The sequence below is a fragment of the Triturus cristatus genome, chromosome 1_1, assembly GCF_964204655.1.
Source record: "Triturus cristatus chromosome 1_1, aTriCri1.1, whole genome shotgun sequence".
Classification (NCBI taxonomy): domain Eukaryota; kingdom Metazoa; phylum Chordata; class Amphibia; order Caudata; family Salamandridae; genus Triturus; species Triturus cristatus.
Genome location: NC_140579.1, coordinates 54,533,171 through 54,559,802, shown reverse-complemented (window position 1 = coordinate 54,559,802; position 26,632 = coordinate 54,533,171). Strand labels below are relative to the sequence as shown.

Genomic DNA, 26,632 nt, shown 5'->3' with positions numbered 1-26,632 from the left:
GGGAGGACCTAGAGGCTCCATGATGGAAGAAAATAGCCCGGCGCGTACTGCGTTGGTCTCTGATCTGGACTGGAACCCCAGGTGCTGAAGGATTCAAGCCTTGACTGAAGGCTTTGCTAAAAACCTCCAATACAACCTGTGTTGTTTTTCTTATGGGTTGGTAGACGGGGCACTCTGTCAGACTGTGGTTTCTGGTCTCCAGCCCGAGGTGCTGGAAGAGTCAAGCGTTTACTGAAGGATTTTGTAAGAACCTCAAACCAAGCCCCTTTACATTTATTATTTTTGTAAGTAATAAACAACCTTTTTATGGTTTGGGAGACGGGGTACTCTACTGTGCACACTATCTTAAATAGATGTAACTGTCGAAGACGGGAGCGTTTAGAAAAATCTGGCAAGATAATGCAGCAATTTGCGTTAATTTAAGCAGCAACCAAAACTCTGGCAAATTAAGTGCTACCATCAAAACTCTAGTCATGCAACTTAAACTATCGATTCGAATGGCGATTTCATTTTAATCGAATGAGACGGCTCCACCTTTCTATGGAGGTTGTGCAGTTGCCGATTGTAATATTTCTCTCACTCTTCGTTTGTAAGGGGTCAAAGTTGCCTAAATGCGGAAACACTAAAAAAATAAACATAAATGTATTATTTTACCTTCACTAATGTTGTCCCTACCTACGTATTGAAAGCAGTGAGGAGGACTAGGCTAAACAAGCATTGTTAGCACCACGGTGCCCAAAACATGAAGTGCGGTGTTGGAGTATACCGCACTTCATGTTTTAGACAGCACAGCGCTATCAATGCTTGCTTATTTTAATGCGGTTCGCTAAAATAAACATGCATTGTTAGCACCCTGATGTCCAGAACATGAAGCGGGTCTCAGGGAACAAAACGTGAAGCGCGGTGTTGGAGTATACCGCACTTCACGTTTTAGACAGCACCACGCGATCAATGCTTGCTTATTTTAGTGCGGTTTGCTAACATAAACATGTATTGTTAGAATCCTCCTGTCCAAAACATGAAGCGCAGAAGCGGGGAACGAAGGAGTGAGACGGAGTCCTGCTGCAGGGGCGGTGTGCACTCTGAGGGAGGTGTGGCGTTTCGACAAACTGCTACAAAATAAAGAAGCATTGTTAACATGAAGCGAGGTGCTCAAGAAGCGGGTGCGTGCTGATTTTTAAATTTTTTTTTAATGAAAAACATCCCCGTTTTATTGATGTGGCTGAGAGGTCCATTCACGCTTAGAATCGTATTAAAAATGGCGTGGGCTGTCCTAAAGTAAACATGACATAAAAAAACACCAGTCTTACGGATCGGAAAATAAATGACGGTATGATCTGTGGGACCCAGACAACAAGCAGGACTTTTCCTTAGGAATGTCAATATGCAGGTGCTTCTTAGCAGCACAAATACACCGAGCCAATAGTAAGGTCTGTCCATCGGTATTCTGTAGCTCCTCACTGTGGCATGGGCTGAAAGTTAAATAAAAGACGCGCTCTGTGGTGAGGAAGGGGCGGGAATTGAAGCGCAGCCGGGCTGAAAGTTAAATAAAAGACGCGCTCTGTGGTGAGGGAGGGGCAGGGAGTTGAAGCGCGGCAGGGCTGACGTACGGGTCAGTGGCAGAGAAACATTATTTATCATGAAGATTAATAAAACAAGGGAGAGAGGCTGAGTGCTGAAAGCAAAAGAAAACCAAGCCGCGAAAGTGATCGGACAGAGGCAGAGGGGAAAGCACGGGAAATAAAAACAAGCATTTGCCGCGCGACGCGGGAAGCTTGTAATAAGAGACGCTGACGAGGAGGGAGTGGGAGAAGGGAGGGGGTAGGAGATGGGATTCACGCGTGCGCTGTAAAGCTTAATGAGCCATTACAGAAAGCCAGATGGCAGCTGTGCACGTCGCACACGCTTGTGCGCGTAACAGCAAGCTGGTGGCCGGCAAAAGCCTGTGGGTAGCACTTTTAAAACCCAGTTACTAAATGTCTCGCCAGAGCAGCGCAAGCGCTGGCTCAGGCGAGACCTAAACATGAGTTTCATTATTGATAAAAATCTTTCCCTGAAACCTCAGATGTCCAGGGTTACGGCATCCTGCGTTGTTCTCACTCACAATGCACAGGGCAGCCCCTCACCCCTAGAAGCACTGCACAGCCCTCACTTGTGAAGCATAGGACAGCTCCTGACCCTAGAAGCACTGCACAGCCCTCACAATACACTGGCAGCTCCTGACACCTAGAAGCACTGCACAGCCCTCTCTCACAATGCACGGGAGAGCTCCTGACCCTAGAACACAGGTCTTCAAACTGTGGGGCGCGCCCCCCCTGGGGGGGCATGGATGGGTTCCCATGGGGGCGCAAAGGCCTCTACAAGCACATGTAAATGAAGAGGCCTGAAGTGCAGCGATGTTTATTTGCTGTATTTCCAGGCGGTCTTCATTTACTCTGAAGCCCTCAAGTGCTGTGGGGCCAGAGTTCACTGGGTGTGCTGATGGGGGCTCACTGGGCAGTGTCTGAAGTCTTATTAAGACTCCAGCACGCCTGAGTTTTTCACAGGTCTTTAAAGACCATTGGCACATTTACATACCTTTGGAAACTGGTTACCGAGGCTTAGTTTTTTTTTCTGTTTCCAGTACCCCCTGGGCCCCCACTCTGCCTATTTTTACATTGCATTTTACATTTACTGCTGTAGTATGAGAATGCATTTCATGAAAATGAATATAAAGTAGGGTTGCCAATAGAAAAAATGCCAGCCATGTAGGTTTAAAGAGCCTGCAAAGACCTTGCTTTGACACTAAATAGGGATTTAAATAAAAACGTATGTATTCATTTGTCATGTGACTTTGTCTGTTCCTTTTATTTTCAGTCATGAATCATTCAGGCAGCCCTAGAACACATTTAAAAGTGCTTTATATTTGCTTTTTGATGTATGCACAGATAAGTGCTGAAAATAGGGCTTTAGGTACTGTTTATTTTTGTACTGTCTGGCACATCAAAATAATGAGCTGGCAACCCTAATCATAAGACTGGAAGTTTGTTGCAGGATCAGCACATTTTTATTTCCTTCGCCCCGTCAATAACATGCTGATTAACTTCAAGTGTCTGGGAATTCACCCTGCATTTAGACAACTCACTCCTCATTCTCACCCTTCACTTTCACGCTTACCCTGCACTCAAAGCACATAGTTATGGTTTTCCTGCATTTGCCACATAATCCATTGTCTGCTGCATAATTTGCAGATAAAAAAATGCAGTGGAAGGCCCTTTCTAAAGGTTAACTGGTCACCTTTCTGTTGCTTATTTCTATATGTGGGTGTTAGTGTGGTACGTATGAGGGGCAATAAAGGCCAGGACAATGTCAACAAGTGTAAAAATAGCACAGTAATGCTATCACAAAAAAGCAGCATAATTCACCTTTGCTTGCTGCAGAATTTAGTCAACCATGCTGCATAATTTGGCCTTCTCCGTTCCGCATAATTCCAATGGCCCTGTTTATAGTGCTGTGAGGTCCCAGCCTGTGGCAGAAAGCACTGTGAATATGTAAGTCATTATTTTAAATCAGTATTCACATACGCTAAGCTAGTCTGCTGCAAAATGATGCAGTGATTGAGATAAAACAAGTTCTTACAAAATATACTTTTTAGTAAGAAGTAATCAAACTGGATCTAATGCAGACATTTTTGTACGTGTCTCCACTATTCCAGATTCCAGCTGATAACTCCTTTACATTACATCTTAAAAAGAATAGATCTTTGCCACCATAAAGCTTTAAGCAGATCCACTGGAATTATTCAGCAGAAGAGGACAACATTATGCGGCACGTTTGACTAAATTATACAGCAAGAAAAGGTAAATTATGCGGCACAATGTGCCACATTTTATGGTTAGCATTACTTCATTTTTTATCATTTTAACTCACGGTAACGCTGTCAGGGGAACTATTTCACCTCATTAGTACCAGTTTAACACCCAAATACAGCAGTAAGTAACTACAAGATTACCAGTCAATCTTTGCAAAAGGCTTTCCACTGCTCCGAAAACTTTGTCATGCTTTAAGTAACTTTTGTTTCGTTTGAGCTAGAATTAAGTTTTTTTGGTTGAAATGTGCAGATTATGTAGCAAATGCAGTAAACTGATAATTATGTGGAAAACGCTGCTGCTGCAGAAACTCATAATTCCAGTGGCCCTAGCTTTAAGTGACTCAATCAATCAATGACTGGTAAGAAGGCTGGTTTCTTTTTTTTAACTTTCTGCACTACCACCACACACTTCGATTTCAGGCAGAGGCATCTCAAAGTCCGTATTAACCATGCAGGGGCAGTTTTTTTTTGTGAAAGTTGAGTCCATGGGGTGGTAGGTAGGTCAGCAGGGTTGCATTCAGATGCAGAGCCCTAATCCTCTTGATCCTTGGGGCTCACAGTAATGGTCCAGGAGAAAGAGGAAAGGAGCGCGATTCATAGATATTGACAAAGAGAACGCCCAGAATAGGGAGCACTGTATACGGACTCATTTTTAGGTCTCGGCTAGCGAAGGCTGCGCTTGCGCAGTCTCGCTCGCGAGACATAATGACTTGGAGAAGAGGGGCTTGAACCCGCCCCTCTTCTCTCCTCTTCTCCATTGGCTGGCCTCTTAAATGCTGGCCAGCCATTGGAGAAGAGGCTTGTCTCGCAAAACAAGCCCCGTCCTTTTCAGATTCGGGGGCGTGTTTTTTCGTTGCTTTTCCCAGGGCGTGTTTAAACGCCCCCGAAGCCGAAAACACGCCCCGAGTCCGAAAACGCCGCTGCCTTTCTCCTAGGCATTTCTGCTTCACCTCGGAGAAAGGCAGCAAGGCTCAGCTCAGGGCACCGCAGTCTGCCACATTTCCAGCTCCCAAGCCACTCTTCGAGCCTCGGTACTTGTACAATTTTAAATGAATTAAAGTATATTTACTCGGTGACGGGGCTGTAGTTTAATAAAGCAGAAGAAAGTTTAAGCATAATATTCCCCGCCGGTTCTACCATAGAATTGTCCTGCCCCGACATATGATCAGTCAGAGTGGATTAACCAAGGGGATTCCCACAGCATCGTGTGGAGTACGTCGCGAAGGGAAAACATGTCGTCACTCGACTCCAACAATGTCGTGTACGGATCTTCCGATGCCTAGCGGAAGAAGGAAATTGGTAATGCAAGATGGCCGCTGTCGGAGAAGTAACAATAAAGTTGACAGTCTAGTCTTTCTTCTAGTCTTGAGAACGGTTGCCCTTCAGCCTGTGGTTGTGAATGATCTACGCACGATGCGACGTCACACCACCTCCGCCTGTCACTATCGGATAGCGACTCTCCATACCCATTCGCCGGTTCGCTCTGTGCTGTGACAGTGTGTGCACTTCCCGGACGTCCTCGGAGCTGTCACCATGAACACTTTACCCTATTTCTGTAAGGGGGAGGTGGTGAAGGGCTTCGGCCGCGGTTCCAAGGAGCTGGGTATTCCCACTGGTGAGTCGTGCTGTTGGGGTGCTGCGGAGCGCTACACTAGGGTGTTGCGAAACATGCTGGGACAGCGTACGCATTATCCCCTTTGCCTTCTTCTATGATAAAATCCCCTTTGACAGCACATTTCAACTGTTTCCTCACACCTACAGCACAGCTCATTAATCATCAACCCACAGGAGGTAGATTTTGCGGCTCATGGTGCGGGAATTCAGTGTGCTACCTGGTTTGCTTTAGAGATACGCTTCAGGAGGAAAACGAATGAATTCCAACCTCGTGTGGATCACGTTTTCTATTAAACGTACACAGTTTACCAGTGACCTTTTTAACAGCATATTTTAAGGACCGTCTTAACGTAGCTAATTTCAATGATAATAGGTCCCTTCATCCGTGACCGAAAGTTTGTTGCTTATCATTGGAAGGCTTGACATGTATAACTTCAGACGGCAAGAATTCTTTTCTTTTTCAAAGTGTTCATGTTCATTGGTATGTTGTACTCGAAAGGGGGAAAACAACTCCAGCATCCCATAGAATTGGCAGTGGCACGATGCAGCACGTTTCCAGCTGTGTTTTTTTTTTCGTTAAATATGTCAAATATGTCAAGCCTCTGAAAACTGTATTTTGTTGCATTTATTTACTTGCCCTTTGGAAACACTCTGAAGTGCAGATAGCTGCAGGACCAATCCAAAAGGCTATTCACGGGCTGCTCTTAACACACCCACAGTTGCATGACCTGCAGCTGTCCACCTTTCTTATGAGTTCATGACGTTTACGATTATACAAATATATAGTTAGTCCTAAACCTGCCCCCCCTCCCCCCCGCCTCCCATCAGCAGTAACAAGGATGCGGTGAACCCAAAAGCAAGGAAGGAAACTGGGGACACTGCTTGGGAAGTAAAAGAAAGCCATAATTGGGGTGCAGTGGGGCCCTGACACCCCAAGGTTCCTGTCACACTGGAACTCCTGCACTAATCATACTAGCCCCTTGACCTGAAATCTCAAATACAGACCACTCGTTTGGACAATACATTTTGCTGGAGACGGTGCATGGATTCCCTGTTGATAAGTCATAAGCCTCCATCGCCCACGTTAGATGTGAAAAAGTCTTTAAATGTTTTAAAAACATAAACCAAAATAATGTCATGAGCAATGCCAATAGCTGTAACTTTAACAATGCCGAGACCGTTGCATTGTAAATGCTTGTTATGTTTACAAATGGCCAGAGACCACTTCTTCAGAGAGATACCCCAAAGAAGGGGACAATAAGTGGTTTTTTTTTTTTTTAAAGGGACATTCATTAGTGAAGTTGGTACTGCTGCCAAGTGTGAAAGTGGCCACTGCTGGTTATCATAAATGAGCAGATGTAGCAGTACTGGGGCCCAGGGATTTGGGGGCCCACTGCATCACAATTATGACTGTCTACCTTTAAAAAAGGGGCATCAGCGCTTATTGTCCTTTCAAGCATTAGGACAGAGGTGATGATCCATCATGGAGAGGAAGAGGTAAAAGAGGCAGAGGAGATATCCTGCTACTCAGGACTGCAGTTATCATTAGTGCAGCAGGTATAGTTGCATTGGGGTCAAAGAGTGTGAGGGGCTCACAACACCCCAATTATGAGGAGCAGTTTAGGATATCTGTTTTTGTTTGATGCATTTGCTGTTTTATAAGTCTCATACTTGGTGCGGTTCTTAAGCTATAGAAAACGTATTCCTGAAATCATCTCATAAGCTCCTCTCCCTGCACGCAGCCATGTCCCTTCCGCTCCCCCAATCCTTGCCATAAAGTTTTGGAGGGGGGCCCGACCTCAAAACATTTTGCTTAGGGGGGGGGCTCAGAGTAAAAAAGTTTGAAGACCTCTGCCCTAGAAGCACTGCACAGTCCTCGCAATGCAGGGGGCTGCTCCTGACCCCTAGAAGCACTTCACAGCCCTCATTCACAATGCACGGGCCAGCTCCTGCAATAGGAAGTTGTGCATCGCTATCACAATGCATAAGGTTTCTCCTGAACCCCTACAGAACAGCCCATTCACAATGCATGGGGCAGCTCCTGACCCCTAGAAGCCCTGCACAGCCGTCACTAGCAATGCACAGGGCAGCTCCTCACCCCTAGAAGCACCGCACAGCCCTCACTTGTAATGCATAGGACAGCTCCTCACCCTAGAAGCACTGCACTGCCCTCACAATGCACGGGCAGCTCCTGACACCTAGAAGCACTGCACAGCCCTCACTCACAATGCACGGGCCAGCTCCTGCACCATGGAGTTGTGCACCGCTGTCACAATGCATAGGGTATCCCCTGACCCACTACAGAACAGCCCTTTATCAATGTACGGGGCGCTCACTTTTAATGCATAGGACAGCCCTTGCCCCCTAGAAGACCTCTCTCGCAATGCACGAGGCAGCTCATGACCGTAGAAGCGCTGCACAGCCATCACGCGCAATGCACAGGGGAGTTCCTGACCCCCAGAAGCACTGCACAGTCCTCACTCACAATACACAAGGCAGATTCTGACTCGCAGAAGCACTACACAGTCTTCACTCACAATGAACGGGGCAGCCCTTGCCCCCTAGAAGCACTACACAGCACTCACTTGCAATGCACCAGATCGCTCCTGACCCCAAAAAGCACCGCACAGCCCTCACTCACAATGCACAGGGTGGCTCCTGACCCTAGAATCACTGCGCAGCCCTCACTCAAAATGCATGAGGGAGATCCTCACCCCCCAGAAGCACCGCATAGCCCTCACTTGTAATGCATAGGACAGCTCCTCACCCTAGAAGCACTGCGCAGCCCTCACTCACAATGCATGAGGTAGCTCCTGACCCTAGAATCACCGCACAGCCCTCACTTGTAATGCATAGGACAGCTCCTCACCCCTAGAAGCACTGCACAGCCCTCACTCACAATGCTCGGGCAGCTCCTCAACCCTAGAAGCACCGCACAGCCCTCACTTGTAATGCATAGGACAGCTCCTGACCCTAGAAGCACTGCACAGCCCTCACTCACAATGCTCGGGCAGCTGCTCACCCCTAGAAGCACTGCACAGCCCTCACTTATAATGCATAGGACAGCTCCTGACCCTAGAAGCACTGCACAGCCCTCACTCACAATGCATGAGGGAGCTCCTGACCCTAGAATCACCGCACAGCCCTCACTTGTAATGCATAGGACACCTCCTGACCCTAGAAGCACTGCACAGCCCTCACTCACAATGCTCGGGCAGCTGCTCACCACTAGAAGCACTGCACAGCCCTCACTTATAATGCATAGGACAGCTCCTGACCCTAGAAGCACTGCACAGCCCTCACTTGTAATGCATAGGACAGCTCCTGACCCTAGAAGCACTGCACTGCCCTCACTCACAATGCTCGGGCAGCTCCTCACCCCTAGAAGCACTGCACAGCCCTCACTTGTAATGCATAGGACAGCTCCTGACCCTAGAAGCACTGCACAGCCCTCACTCACAATGCTCGGGCAGCTCCTGACCCTAGAAGCACTGCACAGCCCTCACTTGTAATGCATAGGACAGCTCCTGACCCTAGAAGCACTGCACAGCCCTCACTCACAATGCTCGGGCAGCTCCTCACCCCTAGAAGCACTGCACAGCCCTCACTTGTAATGCATAGGACAGCTCCTGACCCTAGAAGCACTGCACTGCCCTCACTCACAATGCTCGGGCAGCTCCTCACCCCTAGAAGCACCGCACAGCCCTCACTTGTAATGCATAGGACAGCTCCTGACCCTAGAAGCACTGCACTGCCCTCACTCACAATGCTCGGGCAGCTCCTGACCCCCCAGAAGCACCACACAGCCCTCACTTGTAATGCATAGGACAGCTCCTCACCCTAGAAGCACTGCACAGCCCTCACTTGTAATGCATAGGACAGCTCCTGCACCTAGAAGCACTGCACAGCCCTCACTTGTAATGCATAGGACAGCTCCTCACCCTAGAAGCACTGCACTGCCCTCACTCACAATGCTCGGGCAGCTCCTCACCCCTAGAAGCACCGCACAGCCCTCACTTGTAATGCATAGGACAGCTCCTGACCCTAGAAGCACTGCACTGCCCTCACTCACAATGCTCGGGCAGCTCCTGACCCCCCAGAAGCACCACACAGCCCTCACTTGTAATGCATAGGACAGCTCCTCACCCTAGAAGCACTGCACAGCCCTCACTTGTAATGCATAGGACAGCTCCTGCACCTAGAAGCACTGCACTGCCCTCACTCACAATGCTCGGGCAGCTCCTGACCCCCTAGAAGCACTGCACAGCCCTCACTTGTAATGCATAGGACAGCTCCTCACCCTAGAAGCACTGCACAGCCCTCACTTGTAATGCATAGGACAGCTCCTGACCCTAGAAGCACTGCACTGCCCTCACTCACAATGCTCGGGGCAGCTCCTCACCCCTAGAAGCACTGCACAGCCCTCACTTGTAATGCATAGGACAGCTCCTGACCCTAGAAGCACTGCACAGCCCTCACTCACAATGCTCGGGCAGCTCCTCACCCCTAGAAGCACTGCACAGCCCTCACTTGTAATGCATAGGACAGCTCCTCACCCTAGAAGCACTGCACTGCCCTCACTCACAATGCTCGGGGCAGCTCCTGTTTACAATCCACAGGGGAGCTGTCACTTGATTGCAGCACCACAAGGCTACAGCTGTTGAAGGCCCTGGTGTCAGCAGAGGTGACCTCACACATGACCCTCAAGGCACAGGGGACCTGCACAAGATGAGGACGCTCTGGAGGCCTGCGGGACGCAGACAAGAACAAAGAACGGATATTTTAAAGTAGACTGGGGGTTTGGGATATGAAAGTATAATGCTGCATTAGATCCTCATAAAGTCGCAGAAAGAAGGAAATGAAATCGGAGGTCAGAAGGGAAATTCCCAGTCTGATGAGGAGAGAAAACAATGGTCATGTGTGCTTTGGGGGAAGGGTGCTGCTGCGAGAGTTGCTGTGAAGGGGTCTGGCACTCGCAGGTGCATCACTGTGCGAAGAAAAGAACTGCAGATATCAGGTTCAGTACAGTACCAGAAATGTTACTGCACAGAGAAAGGAGCTGTAGATCTCACGGCAGGCACTGTACAGGGAGAGCTACTATGCAGAGAAAGGAGCTGTAGATCTCACAGGTGGTGCAGTACAGGGAGAGCTACTGTGCAGAGAAAAGGGCTGTAGCTCTCACAGCAGGCATTGTACAGGGAGAGCTAATGTACAGAGAAAGGAGCTGTAGATCTCACGACAGGCACTGTACATAGAAAGCTACTATGCAGAGAAAGGAGCTGTAGATCTCACAGGTGGTGCAGTACAGGTAGAGCTACTGTGCAGAGAAAAGGGCTGTAGATCTCACAGGTGGTGCAGTACAGGGAGAGCAACTGTGCAGAGAAAGGAGCTGTAGATCTCACAGGTGGTGTAGTACAGGCAGAGCTACTGTGCAGAGAAAGGGGCTGTAGATCTCACAGGTGGTGCAGTACAGGGAGAGCAACTGTGCAGAGAAAGGAGCTGTAGATCTCACAGGTGGTGCAGTACAGGGAGAGATACTGTGCAGAGAAAGAAGCTGTAGATCTCACAGGTGGTGCAGTACAGAGAAAGCTACTGTACAGATAAAGGAGCTGTAGATCTCACAGGTGGTGCAGTACAGGGAGAGCAACGGTGCAGAGAATGGAGCTGTAGATCTCACGACAGGCACTGTACATAGAAAGCTACTGTGCAGAGAAAGGAGCTGTAGATCTCACAGGTGGTGCAGTACAGAGAGAACCTCTGTGCAGAGAAAGGGGCTGTAGCTCTCACAGCAGGCACTGTACAGGGAGAGCTAATGTACAGAGAAAGGAGCTGTAGATCTCACGACAGGCACTGTACATAGAAAGCTACTGTGCAGAGAAAGGAGTTGTAGATCTCACAGGTGGTGTAGTACAGGGAGAGCTACTGTGCGGAGGAAGAAGCTGTAGATCTCACAGGTGGTGCAGTACAGGGAGAGCTACTGTGCAGAGAAAGGGGCTGTAGCTCTCACAGCAGACACTGTACAGGGAGAGCTAATGTGCAGAGAAAGGAGCTGTAGCTCTCACGACAGGCATTGTACAGAGAAAGCTACTGTGCAGAGAAAGGAGCTGTAGATCTCACAGGTGGTGCAGTACAGGGAGAGCTACTGTGCAGAGAAAGGAGCTGTAGATCTCACAGGTGGTGCAGTACAGGGAGAGCTACTGTGCAGAGAATGGAGCTGTAGATCTCACAGTTGGTGCAATACAGGGAGAGCTACTGTGCAGAGACAAATCTGTAGATCTCACAGGTGGTGCAGTACAGGGAGAGTTACTGTGCAGAGAAAAAATCTGTAGATCTCACAGGTGGTGCAGTACAGGGAGAGCTACTATGCAGAGAAAGGAGCTGTAGATCTCACAGGTGGTGCAGTACAGGGAGAGCTACTGTGCAGAGAAAAAATCTGTAGATCTCACAGGTGGTGCAGTACAGGGAGAGCTACTGTGCAGAGAAAGGAGCTGTAGATCTCAAAGGTGGTGCAGTACATGGAGAGCTGGTGTGCAGAGAAAGGAGCTGTAGATCTCACAGCAGGCCATGTACAGGGAGAGTTACTGTGCAGAGAAAGGGGCTGTAGATCTCACAGGTGGTGCAGTACAGGGAGAGCTATTGTGCAGAGAAAGGGGCTGTAGCTCTCACAGCAGGCACTGTACAGGGAGAGCTACTGTGGAGAGAAAGGAGCTGTAGATCTCATAGGTGGTGCAGTACAGGGAGAGCTACTGTGCAGAGAAAAAAGCTGTAGATCTCACAGGTGGTGCAGTACAGGGAGAGCTACTGTGCAGAGAAAGGAGCTGTAGATCTCACAGGTTGTGCAGTACAGGGAGAGCTACTGTGCAGAGAAAGGGTCTGTATCTCTCACAGCAGGCACTGTACAGGGAGAGTTACCGTGGAGAGAAAGGAGCTGTAGATCTCATAGGTGGTGCAGTACAGGGAGAGCTACTGTGCAGAGAAAAAAGCTGTAGATCTCACAGGTGGTGCAGTACAGGGAGAGCTACTGTGCAGAGGAAGAAGCTGTTGATCTCACAGGTGGTGCAGTACAGGGAGAGCTACTGTGCAGAGAAAGGGGCTGTAGCTCTCACAGCAGGCACTGTACAGGGAGAGCTCATGTGCAGAGAAAGGAGCTGTAGATCTCACGACAGGCACTGTACAGAGAAAGCTACTGTGCAGAGAAAGGAGCTGTAGATCTCACATGTGGTGCAGTACAGGGAGAGCTACTGTGCAGAGAAAGGAGCTGTAGATCTCATAGGTGGTGCAGTACAGGGTGAGCTACTGTGCAGAGAAAAAAGCTGTAGATTTCACAGGTGGTGCAGTACAGGGATAGCTACTATGCAGAGAAAAAAGCTGTAGATCTCACAGGTGGTGCAGTACAGGGAGAGCTACTGTGCAGAGAAAGGAGCTGTAGATCTCAAAGGTGGTGCAGTACAGGGAGAGCAACTGTGCAGAGAAAGGGGCTGTAGCTCTCACAGCAGGCCGTTTATAGGGAGAGCAACTGTGCAGAGAATGGAGCTGTAGATCTCACAGGTGGTGTAGTACAGGTAGAGCTACTGTGCAGAGAAAGGGGCTGTAGATCTCACAGCAGGCACTGTACAGGGAGAGCTACTGTGCAGAGAAAGGAGCTGTGGCACTGTAAAGGGAGAGCTAATGTGCAGAGAATTGAGCTTTAGATCTCACAGGTGGTGCAGCACATGTAGAGCTGCGGTGCAGGGAAAGGAGCTGTAGCTCTCACAGCAGGCCGTGTACAGGGAGAGCCACTGTGCAGAGAAAGGAGCTGTAGATCTCGCAGCAGGCACTGTACGGGGAGAGCTACTGTGCAGAGAAATGAGGTGTAGCTCTCACAGCAGGCCGTGTACAGGGAGAGCTACTGTGCAGAGAAAGGAGCTGCAGCTACAACAGTAGGCCCTGTACGGGGAGAGCTACTGTGCAGAGAACCGAACTGTAGATCTCAGACCAGCATCGTATGGGAGGGTCATTGTGCAGAGAAAAACTGCCCACATCAGAGGTGGTGCAGTACTGGAAGCGTCACTTTGCAGAGAAGCTAAATGTAGCTCTCAGAGACTACATGGTAACGCAGAGAAAGGCAGAGTAGACTGCATGAAGTAGTATGGCACTGCACACTTTAGTGTCAAGTGAAGGAGGTGTACGGCACATTCTCCAGGAACCATGCAATGTATTACTCTGCAGAGAAAGGGAGTGCAGGCCTCACTGGTGGCACAGTGCCGGATGAAGTACTGAGAAATTAAGAAAAAGGGAGTACAGACCTCACTGGTGGCACAATACCGGATGAAGTACTGAGAAGTGAAGGGAAAAGGGAGTACAGACCTCCCTGTGGCTTCCACCATTCTCCTCCTCACCAAAACGAGTGACCACAGGGGTTCCACAGGGATCTTCGTTGAGCCCTCTTCTTTTTAATATTTACGTTACCCCTCTGGTTCAACTGGCTGAGGACTTAGACGCGAAAGGTAATCGCTTACGCCGATGACACCCAGCTCTTGTTCCCTTGGAGTGAAAAACGAGTCCTCCATCTCTGCCGCCAAACATTGCCTGTCTGCAGTTTTTAGATGGTTGGCGGCAGCCGAATTGAAATGTAATGAGGAAAAATCTGAAATCCTCTTATTTGGAAAGTTTAGCTTTAGAGAATCAATCTGGCCGTCCGGCTCTGTTCATCCTGCCTCCTCAGGGCAACCTGTCAAGAACCTGGGGGTTTGGTTCGAGGAGAACCTCCTGTTCGTGACCCAGATTAAGTAATTGGCAGGGACCTGTTTTGGACTTTTAAAAACTCTTAGGAAGTTCCTTCCTCTCCTTCCTCAGGCTTCCAAGGAGACAGTCATACAAGCCCTAATTCTTTCTCGGTTGGACTACGCCAACACCCTATATGTTGGCGTCCCGAGTGATATACTTCACAAACTGCAAGTGGGGCAGAATGCGGCTGCCAGGCTTCTCCTGAACATCTCGGCCAGGTGTAGCGTAAGACATCTTCGCACTCTGCACTGGCTGCCTGTTACAGAGAGGGCTAGCTTCAAGGTCTTAGTCATCGCCCATCGCACTCTGTATGCTACAGGGCCAATCTATTTGCAGAAACGATTCTCCTTTAACACCCCTGCAAGATACCTGCGCTCCTCCTCCCATATTTCTGGCTCAAGTCCCACGCTTTCTCTTGCAAAGGACGGGCGGTAGCTTTCTGGCTGTCAAGGCCGCTTTAGGCTGGAATGATTTGCCCCTTGCGCTCCGTTGTACTCGGGACTTCAGTCTCTTAAAAAAAAAGCTGAAGACGCACTTATTTCCTTAATTCTGTGTCCCCTCACTCTTTCAAGGCTTGTGCCGGGACACTCCTGTAGTATCTGTGCGCGTTAGACGTAAAAATAACATAACAACATAACATAGTACCGGATGAAGTGCTGAGAAATGAAGAAAAAAAAAAAAAAGTAGTGCAGCCCTCACTGAGAAAGGATGATATGGGAGGCCTCCGGGTAGCCGTGCACTATACACGACCACAAGAATAGAATAGAATGGTGGGGCGCGTGGGGTAGAGGGTGGACGGGGAAAACAAAAATGCATTATTTCCATGATGTCAACAATTTAAAGATACAAATCGTCTAGTAATAACAATGGTAAAGACGCGATGCCCCAGGGGCGCAACAAGAATAGAGATAAAGCAATGAGTAGCATCGAACTGAGACAGATATTAACTTTATCCAGTCATAAACCAGGGGCTGGTCAAAGCTTATTCCAGGAATTGTAAAAAATAAGTCTTCCTAAAAGCTGTCTGTAGACAAGATCTAAAGAAAGAAAAATATAAGAAGTGTCACAGAGGGGTCAATGGAAAGCTGAATTATTTCAGTAGAAAACAAGATGGGGCGTGCAGCTCGGGTGTGGGTACCATTTTTATTTATTTATTTTTTTTAAATCAGACAACTGTGACACCCTTAATCTCCTCGTCATGGAGCACCTTGCCAACCTAACCAAGAAAGTGGTTCTTGGAAGTCTCCCTCCTGGAAAAAATCTTTAATTGAAAAGTGTGTCAAGTGGTGCAACTGAAGCTAGTTTGTGAATTATTTTTGTGAATGCACACTGGAAAGGATTTTAATGTGCGCACAAGGAACATTTATATGACCAAGTCAGTGAAGTTACTTTTACATTAAAAAAACGTTTGTAAAATTACATATGCGCGCACACACACACCACGCATATATATACATATATACACACACACACACCAAGCGCACACGTGATCACATAGACACACATACTCATACGCAAAAAACAATAATAAACTGCAATAACCTACCCAAATGAGGTCACATGTCATACATAAACACAAAAAAAGATCAATTGATCAATTACAAAACTAAACTGTACTCTTAAAAAGAACACTCACTGGTAGAGACACTTCTGCTTTTGATATAATTTAGAGTGGCATGGCTGATCAAAGATAATTTGATAAATTTCTCATTTGTACACGTATGCGCACACATACACATATATGCACACATATATAGATGCATATATACATATATGCAAGTCAAAACAATACCCTTTCAGGCTTAGAGTGACGCATAAACTATGCAAAAAAGAAGCAAAGAATTCTGGGTAGATCTCAAGTTTGGATGGAAAGCAGCTCCAGTATAGAGCACCCTCAACACCAGCGACACTCTAAATGTGCTCATCTCAAAGGCCTGCTTTCCTGTCATAGCGATAAAAGGCTTTTGTCATTTTACCGCTTGGCATGGACAGCAGTGCTAGTCCTATGCTTAAAGACTTTGCTGTACAAGTGACAAAAGACTTTGTCCCTGCTTCACTTGAATGAATAATGGCTGCACCCCTGCGACACTCTAAATGTGCTCATCTCAAAGGTCGGCTTTCCTGTCATAGTGATAAAAGGCTTTTGTCATTTTACCGCTTGGCATGGACAGCAGTGCTAGTCCTATGCTTAAAGACTTTGCTGTACAAGTGACAAAAGACTTTGTCCCTGCTTCACTTGAATGAATAATGGCTGCACCCCTGCGACACTCTAAATGTGCTCATCTCAAAGGTCTGCTTTCCTGTCATAGTGATAAAAGGCTTTTGTCATTTTACCGCTTGGCATGGACAGCAGTGCAAGTCCTATGCTTAAAGACTTTGCTGTACAAGTGACAAAAGACTTTGTTCCTGCTTCACTTGAATGAATAATGGCTGCACCCCTGCGACACTCTAAATGTGCTCATCTCAAAGGTCTGCTTTCCTATCATAGTGATAAAAGGCTTTTGTCATTTTACCGCTTGGCATGGATAGCAGTGCTAGTCCTATGCTTAAAGACTTTGCTGTACAAGTGACAAAAGACTTTGTCCCTGCTTCACTTGAATGAATAAGGGCTGCACCCCTTTCACTGTACGAATCCCACATGGAGAGATGTGTCCATTCACATGCATGTGAGAAGAGCAGCATGCTGAGAAGAAATGCTCCAGTGGAAAAGTTGATAATGTCAAAACACATGTTTCTCTTTGAATTCTCACCAGGCCAAAGAATGCTATTTTGGGCAATTCTTTTTTAATAAGTTTTATTGGAAGCACCAAGATGTGGCACAATTGGCAGTGTGCTCTATCCTATAAAAGAGCTATCGCTCTGTTCGTCAAACAGCATGCGTAAAACAAAAGAGCATGTGTAAAAAGGGACGCGGTTTGCATGGGCCATGTGACTCATGCCCCATTGCTGGTCTGGTTATAGTATCCTTTTCAGACTATATAGAGTAAACAGGCGAGCAACAAAATTGGTTGGAATTTGGAGTTTTCATATTTGTGACATTTTAACCTTGTTTTAGTATTGATACGGCAGATCGCATGCGCAAATCAACATGATTCATGTGTAAGGAAATTGTGTGCGTTTTTTCTCCTCTTGGTTGCATCAAAATAAAATTTAAGATACATTGCTATAATTAATATATAGTTTTAAATGGACCAGATTTGTTTTCTCCAGTTTGCAAACAAGTGTCGTATTTGTAATGGTCATGGGGTACTGCTGGAAAGTCATTTGCTGTGACTTTTCAATGGGAGTATTTTTCTTCAGGGTTGTAATTTGGTAGTACAGCGCAGCTCTGGCATAAGATCAAGGTAGCAACTGCCATGCTGATATTAATTTCAGCTCATATATTCTTCAGTTAAGGTCCCTCTATAGAAATGTATGAAGGTCACAGTGTGATATGAGGAATGGCGCAAAAGCATCACATGCATTTAACAATCCGCGTCAGTTTCAGGGACTCCTGGCAGTCAGTGATTGGGCACTGAGATTGGGGAGAGTCCCAGACAATTCTTTCAGAAGTGTAGCATAGGGAGAAGTGTAGTGCAGGGAGAAGTGGTGCAATCCATTGAGTTATTGCGGTAGAGGAGAGGAATGTTCCTCGGAGAACTTGGAGCATAGAGAGAAGCAATGCCATGGAGACTAACCGAGCGCGCCCCTCGACGGTGGCAGGACTGGATGCGCCTACCAGATCAGAGAAGCAAGTGGGGCTGTGAGTGACGAAAGCTGCATAGTATAGGAAAAGCTACTAGAGAGGAAGAGAATGAAGAAATGTATGCCTCGGAGGCAATGAGGCACACAAAAGAAGGGAGAAGATAGAGGGCAGTATGTGCCACGGAGGGGATTTGGTACAGGAATAGTTTATATATTTAAGAAAAAAGGTGTGCACCAGAGTTGGAGAAGAGATACTGCAGTGGAGATTAGATGGAACATTGGACCTCATAGGCAGTGTGGTGCAGGAGGTACTGCACGGAGAGGCTCTAAAGAGCTTCTGATAACAGTGATCATCAGAAATGGGTGACTTCATAGGACCTTGGAGCTCACTCGAAAGCCACACACAATCTAAACTGGTCAGGTCTCTCAACCGCGGTGCTCATGGGGGTGGGGGGGATTCACCCAACTCCCCCATCCAAGGATTGACAAACAAATCATATGACCTTAGGCACACGTAAAAAGTTCTCAAGATCATACAATATATAGTGGTAAACATGGATGTCTTTTTTGATGTTTTATTTTCGGCCAATTGGCCTCTTCTTTTAGCCTTCTTTTTTAGCTAACACACGTTTGTCTTCTTAGGGTATCCCTACGATTGTCGCAAATACTGAAGCACACATGCTCAGGCGAATTTTGGAATACTACCACGGGAGGGCATTCCCAATTTCGAAGAGCGCCTACTGGCGGTGTTGTAAAACAAGCATTTGCAATGCAATAGGTCTCGCATTTCGAGAATTTGAGCTATTGCCATTGTAAAGGACAAGGTCTTTAATTTATGTGTTTTGAAAACCTGCAAGCAGTGCCTAAACACGCACTTTGAGCTTATAGTCCTTGCTTATGAACAGCAAGGCTGGCAATAAAAGAGGCGCAGTTACTGCCAGCCTTGCTTCTCATTAGCAACAACTATAAGTTAGAGCACTACAGATTAATACAGACCGATTCTTGTGGGCAGACATGCTTGGTTAAATGATACCTCCACTAATTTCTGCACTTGCTGCTTTGATAACTGTGCAGCCTGCAGGTCACCGGTTTAAAGCCCAGAGGAGTGGACTCTGCCTTTCAATCTTTAAACCTCATTAAATTGAGTAAAAATGAGCTGGGCAACAGTAGCACTAGTTACCTATAGCGCTACCTAACACCAAATATTTAGTCGTGAACGCTACATAAAAACATTGCAGTGTGCACTGAACAAATGGTTCAAGAGTTAGAGAACACCTTTGGATTTTATTAAAATAATATGTATAATATAATTACTTATTATAGGGGCTTTCGGGCAGTCCTCTTCTTCCATTGGTCTCTTGGTGTTTGTCACTTTTTTCCTCCCACTACAGCATACAGCCGAGGGCAATGGGTCAGCCCACTTCCACCACTGGCTAATTTCACTGTGAGTGACAGCAGTCTGCGCTTTCACAAGGAGCACACCCGCACACAAGGTAATTTCCTCCAGTGCTTGGAGCCATCATAGTAATGTTTATTTTTTCAGACTGCAAAAATATTTTGTCCGTAAGCTTTTTTTCTTTTGTGATTGATTGATGAGGGTATGGGAGGTTCAACAACAATAACGTTTAGCAATAATGATCACAAAGTAAGCAATGACAAAACCAAAAGGCTGGTGGCCAATACCAGACTAGTGGCTATGCCAATGCCTATTGCTAATCTAAACGAGACCAATCAATTTATCAGCAACGGTTGTTAGGTGACTGCTAGTCGGTGTATTTCTACATTGCCTATTCCGCTGAGCTTGCCTGCTATCCCTTCTAATATGAAGCAAACGATCCTGTCTGGATGGGCCGTTCGAGAAGGAGACAGGCCGGTAACCAAAAGCCTCCTTTTCAATGGGAAGCCAGCGTTTAGCATAAAAGCTGACTCAACCCAATCAGAATGATGGGCGGGGCTTAAACTCAACTTCCCAAAAATCCCGATTACAAGAAGCCTCACAGAGCGAGCAGCGCGTGCACGCTACAACGCTAGGCGAGACCTAAAAATACGTGATATTGGTTGGAACTGTGAACAAAACAGGTTACTCCGGGTCGGATTGTCAACCGGAAGTAGAGGAAAGGCTTTAAATAACTGTTTAGCTCAACAGCCCTCATGAAGTCGTAGGGATATACCCTAAGGCGATGAGACACCTGTTGGCCAACTGGCCGAAAATAAACCATCAAAAAAGACATGAATGTTTACGACTATATATTTTATTATCTTGTGAACTTTTAGCGTGTGCCTAAGGTCATATGATAGTTTTGATAACAGGAAGATTTTAAAGTCAACTCTTCCACAGAAATCTCACTAATATACATTAGTTCTTTCAACCCAGACTAGTCCAACTAGAAACCATAAACTGTCAATGTGTGAAACTTGAACCTGAGCACAAGCGGCCAGAGCTGGGAACAGCTAACTCACCTCAGACAGAATGACCTTTGCGATCAGAAAGGCACAGGACACCAGTGTGGTGATCTGAGAAAAGAGCAAAGGGAACGGTGAGTGGTGCACAGTTCACAACACCGGGTATACTTCAGAGGTCCCCCCACCTCAATACCCCCTTGGGAAAAACCAATGAAGTGACCTGCCTGCGATTCACCGGATCCCATCCGGGGACTAGCAGACTCCTGCCACAGCTCCACGCAGCATCCAAAGGGCTGTTTTAATAACATCACAGTTTGTTGATTTTTGGAGCAAATACAACATATGTATAGTGACGAGTGCAGAAATGCTCAAAATCTGCAGCAGCTTTAAGGGAATTTGCTCACTTCCAATTATAGAGATGTGGGTATTTACCGATAGAAAAAGTGGCGAAACATTCTACGTATTAAAATGGAAAAAAGAGCCGTCTGTTTCATTTCCAACAATTCATGGAGAGCATGCATTTCTCTTTGACCTGCTAGGGGTTGCCCATCAGAAGTGGGCAAATGAGAAAATGCAGACATTATTTGCTAAATGAAGCCCAATGAAGCATTGGGTTTATGTAATGCCACACAAGAAACAAACACATGAATTGCCCGTCACCTTTAAAGGACCAGCTGTCCATTACCTCTCCTTCTAAGCACCTGTATACCCACTTTAAGAAGCCTGCACTGGCTGCATATTGCAGTCACCTCAAAGCACTGGCTGCTGCAGTTCCCCACTTCTAAGGGCCAACTTTCACCTTCCACTTGAAAATGGAAATAACCCACCTCCCCGAAGCGGCAGTTGTCATACTGCCTTCCAAATACCAACAGTTCTCTCACATTCCTAGCATCGCTGTCCTTGCGGCCTTCCAAACAGCAAGCCTCACCTTCCTCCGAGTAGCATCTGCTGCTGCTCCTCTAAACATAGTCTCACACCACACACCCGACACACTTCTGGACCATCACATCACTTCTGGAATTCCTAATGGCCCTCAAGATCTGGCTGGTCGAATAAGTCTCCGGGGCCTGCACGCTCCTGGATACCCTATCGGGTGACTAGCCATGCTTTATAAACCTGATTTATTGAAGCTCTAATTTGGTTGGGAGTGTGGCCCTACCTCATTCCAAGTCCCTGCCTCCTGCATTGGCTGCTGCTAAACCATGTAGCTACAGACAGAACCAGCGCAAACTCACTAGTCCCATGTCCTCTACTCAATCCAGGCATCACCGCTTCAACCAACGGGCATGTCTATCACAGTGTGTACCTCCATATAGGGCAAAAGTTACAGTACTACTTACCGCTATCACCCACCAGTGTTGAAGACGAAATACCGCGTACCCCAGCAGCAAGCCTGAGAATCGAAAAAAGGCAAGAACCTAGAGAAGATAAACAAGGTGTGTGGATTAGAGGTGGAGAGGAGTTGGTGCAATGGAGATTAGATGGAGCATTTTAACTCAAAGGCAGTGTGGTGCAGATTTAAAATTGTGTCCCAGAACCAATAGAGGGCCAGAATCGCACAACCTTATAGTTTTTTGCACTTTCTGGTTTTCCAAGAACAACTGATTTCATTTTGCGTTATCTTTTACTTTAACAGTCTCACTACATAGCTTAGAGATCAAATTAGCCCAAACATTCCTGCACAGTCTTGGGGGCTGGGCTCCAGTTTTCTGTTTTGCCCAATTTCCTTCTTTTATTGACAGGGGTAAATGGAGAATTTCCTCCAAGAAAGAACATTCACTGGAGTCATGATGAATGTGCCTCAGCCTGTAGGCTGTGGTGGATATCCGCTAATGTGGAGTTCCATGTAATCAAAGATGACTGGATCTCACCGTGACAGCTGTGGGGTATTCAAGGCATGCAACACTCCAATTATAGGACCTGTGGGGCCCTAGTCTCCACGCACATTTGCATTCAGGTGAAAACCTTGAACAACATTTTTTTCGGGATAGTAAACAGGCTAATATGTATTTAAACTGGCTCCATCCAAACAAGTAGTGAATAAATGAAAACAATGTCAAATCAACATATCCATGATTGTTGCAATTTATTCATTGCCAAAATGTTACTTGAATCTCCATCTTTTTCTTTGTACAATCCAAAATTTTCAAAAAATAACTTTTCTAAATGCCCAATGCATTTCGAGCCTACTGGCTCTTCGTCGGGGGCTGGGTATCTAGTAAGAAAATAAATCAACAATGTATGTATTCTAAATGAACATGACAATGATGTCTAAACGTCAGTTAGCAAATACACGATCAAATTGCAGGTATAATAATAACATGCTGAAACTCAATTAAATAAGTAAGCTGAGTGAGCGGATAATAACCATGAGTGACCAGCACCATAAAGTGTTTAAATGAAGTTGTGTGAAAAAAAAAAGAAACGTGAAAGAAGAGACGCTTGCTGAAGCCGTTACCTTAACGTTCAACAGAAAAAACGCTCTTCAAAACGTGAAGTCCGATCTGAAAAGAAAACCATGGTGATGTCATCTCTAAAACAATATAAACGCGAAGCTAACTGGAACGATCTAGTGAAGAATCTTACCAACAAGGTTCAGTATGGTCGGACCAATTCGGAAACCAAAAGGTAGAGAAAACCTGACGAGCTGTTGGTTCAAAGACCAACAGAAGAGACTGTTAACGGCGGGAAAAAAGTTCGCGCGTATATATGAAAACGTACTGAAAATAGACAAGGTGACTGAAACGGGACCCTGATAAGACTGAGAGGAACTCTCGTATATATCGAAACTGTACTATAAATAGACAAGGTCGCATGTACGAGACTGATGACGATAAAATAAAAAGTGAACGTATTCAAGGCATCCCACGCTGTCAGTCGTGGTGTTCTCCAGGGTAAAATAGTGCAGTCAAGGATAAAAGGTCTCATGCTACCAATGGTTGGGGGGGCGCACGGGATCTTCTTGAATGAGGACCCTCGCAGTCCAGTGCAACAGGATCTCGCCCTGTGCTCAGTGGTGTCCTCACTGCTGTCAAAAATAAAGTGCCTTGGCCTATCGCCTGCAGGGTCTTTTGAGAAGGGGTAAATTCAATGTAGTAAAGGTTTCTCAAAAAAACATCATGATTGAAGCCAGACCATCTTCTCTACTGCTCTTCATAGGCCATGGACACTTCTGAACGAATGTCTAAATGGTGCATCCTCAAACTAAAACAAGCATTGAAAATGCAATAGGTCTCTCCTTTAAGTTAAAGCCATTTGCTTTGCTATACAATATTATTAGCAAAACAAATGGCTTTAACTTAATAAAAGGCAAGACCTATTGCATTTTCAATGCTTGTTTACAAATGAAGCACTGACATGTTATGTTATATGTATCTGTAAAGTGCACTATCACTCGCGTGGCATACTCACACTTAAGTCCCTGTGATCTCACTGGGCTCCACTCTTTGACCTGGCGGATTTGGGACTTCAGGTGATGATGACATCTTTCCCAGAGAATGTTGGAACTCCTGCTCGGTCTCTACACTGACGGCTCCACATTGAGAGGTGGAGGCGTATGACGAGAGCAGCGCATGCGTGCTGCTTTCGCCAGCCGAGACCTAAAAAGACAGGCCAATGCCAAAAATACCCACATGGATTGAGCAGTCAGTTCCTGGCTTGCTGGGTCTGCTCTTTCAGATGCAATGGCCTGTCAGTGAATCTCCCAGACCTTATCAGTCAGTTCATCCAGGGTATTGACTGCTCTAATTTATACGAAGAACAAAATATTACGTGGATAAAAGAAAACGTGTTCGTCTTTTGGGAAAGTGTCATTGTGCAAATTGCATTACAGAAAACAATACGATTTCATTTGACCATTTGGTCCGGTGCGGGAGGCGGGCTTCCTGATTCCGCAAGTGACAGCTGAACAACCAAGCCACATTCCACCCCGGCCCCAAACTGTTTGTACTTTAAGAGTCAACTGACAGGACTGTTTGTCAACAGGTATTCCGAAACAGAGATTGTTCTACAGTTAAAAAAGCCTAGAGAGAGCAGGCATTGCATTACGTGACTTGTGGTATGCGGAACACATTGCTTTGCAAACCCTGTGAACATGCTTAGGAATGTGTTTTTTCTAAGTGGGCGAACCTGCTTTCTAGAACGGACAAGTTTTCAGCACGTCAAGGGGAAGGGTCGTTCCACTTTCATAAGACCTGAAACATGATCACGCGCTTAAACGGGGCTACTGTGCGCATATTTTGTTGACGTCCCTACTGCAAGCGAGTTATTGCTTTAAATTTAAAGACACAGATAAAGCTTTATCACCAACTTGACCGATTGCCAAACACAGAGTCACAACACTGCACCCTACCCTAGGAGAATTATTCCTGCACCACTAAGTATTAGCAGGTGCTATGGTTTCCATGTGAACAGGCTACGGATAATCTGGAGAGGAGCAAAAATATCCATCAAAAGCCATCATCATCTGCAAAATCAAGAACCTGCAGACACGTGTGCTTTTTTATGAAGTCTGACTACAAACAGCGTTTGCTGTCTGGACGACCTGTTCCATTCTTTAAAAACAAAACAAAAACTAACAAACTAACAACTAACAAAAATGATGCACTGAGAGAGCGGACTATGGTATAACCCCGCTCAGCTATTGCCTTCCACACAGTTTTCATTCTTTGCAATTGGGCGGAAGGGCTGTTCATCAAGGCAATGCCATTTTGTGGATGGTGACATACATTTCCATTAGGTTTTGGTGATGGGGAATGGAGTAGTCCTGTTATGTATCATGACATGGAGCGTGTGATTGAGAGGTAATAAGAGTGGTTTAACTAATTTACTTTGCTGAAACAACAACAACATTTGAATTTCTAGTTTATGGCTTTTTCGTTCAGAAAGTGTGGTCCAGGATCACGTTCAAGTAAAAAGGAGTGCAAAAGGCACACTAGAGGGCGCTCAAACACAAGTTAATGCAATAGCGAAACCATAAGATGCGGATCCAGCCACGCCACCACTCATATGTCCCCCAGTTCCCTCGCAGCGCCGCGGAAGGCCATCAGCTACCAGACAATCACAATACATACACCCGGCTAAACATATATAATAAAAACAAAAACAAACATGCAACGCCTAGAGCTTTGCGGGTGTGTCGGGAGAGCCGCTCAAAGACTGAGAGGGCACAGGGCGACCTCTGTTCAGAACCCAGAATCCTACTAACAAACTGTATGCAAACGCAGCCGCGTGTATATTTTGCTTCGCGCTTTCACTTTAAGTGAAAGCGCGATGCGAAAATAAACACGCGAGAGTCAAAAAGTAATGGAACAAATCCCCACCCATGGAGAAGTCAGCATGAAACTTACCTGTTGGAACAAATCGCGTCCTGCAAACATTCACTGGCGATTTTAAGCCAAGTGAGAAGAAAAAAGTGCGTGGGGACAAATAATGGAGTGTCACGCCGCCAGTAAACGATCCAATGCCGGGAGGCGTGGCCAAAAGGAGACATGGCAGCAACAAGGAGGGACTAAGAAGCCTCCTTTACAATCAGAAGCCAGCGTTTTGCAGGTAAGATGACCCTAACCAATTAAAACGATGGGCGGGTCTTCAACTCCGCCACCGAGAGCTTCAGAATATGCATTGATTTCAAGAAGCTCTCGAATGCCGCGAGCAGCGCATGCGCTGCTTTCGACAGCTAAGACCTAAAAAGGGGACATTAACGCACACCTGGAAGGATCCACAGGTCAGATTAGTTTACTTCCTTTATTTAGCACAAACAGCTTCAAGGCACCGGACGAGGCAAAGCAAAGATAAATGCAAAGACAAATATAAAAAATGTAAACACAAAGTTTTCAAAAATGAACCGTTAGAAGTTAAAAATAATGTTGTTTATGCAAAAAAACAGAAAACAGAAAACCTGAACACTTGAATGGGGCATAGGTTGCAGTAGTCTGTTTTCTATTTCTCCTGCAACGCTAAACAGGAAGTGAGGGGAATTGAGAAAAATAATGGGGAAAGGTCAGAAACCGATGGCTGATCAAAAGTGAGGCAGGAAAAGTAAGTAGGAATTAAGTATTAAAAACGGAGCAATGCAGAGAGGTGAGGGAGTATTCTGCTTCTAAACTCAGTTGAAAAACAGGAACACAGTGAAACAAATTGTATGTAGTGAACACGTAGAAAAGATATCGGAATATACATTGTTTTAATCATGGGTTCTGCATGTTGCATTCTTTTCTTCCGCTTTTGGGAAATAAATCCTGTAGATTTTGATTGCTGTTGCATATTACTACAATTAAGGAATGAGGAAGCAAACACTGGCAAAGTCAATGGGAC

The 26,632-nt window shown here is 46.2% G+C and overlaps 1 protein-coding gene across 26 annotated transcripts in view; it reads right to left on the bottom strand.

Moving 5' to 3' along the window:
* The window catches only part of LOC146869369 (stAR-related lipid transfer protein 3-like), a 138,585-nt gene that overhangs the window by 55,175 nt on the left and 56,778 nt on the right, over window positions 1–26,632 (bottom strand). For 18 of the 26 annotated variants that reach the window (XM_085653461.1, XM_085653293.1, XM_085599644.1 and 15 more), the window contains 2 exons: window positions 21,658–21,735; window positions 20,375–20,428 (listed from right to left, as the gene is read on the bottom strand). In XM_085653461.1, coding sequence (XP_085509587.1) covers window positions 20,375–20,428; window positions 21,658–21,735 — 132 coding nt within the window. The remainder of the gene's footprint in view (window positions 1–20,374; window positions 20,429–21,657; window positions 21,736–26,632) is intronic. The other 8 variants (XM_085654540.1, XM_085654702.1, XM_085654775.1 and 5 more) reach the window with 1 other exon arrangement.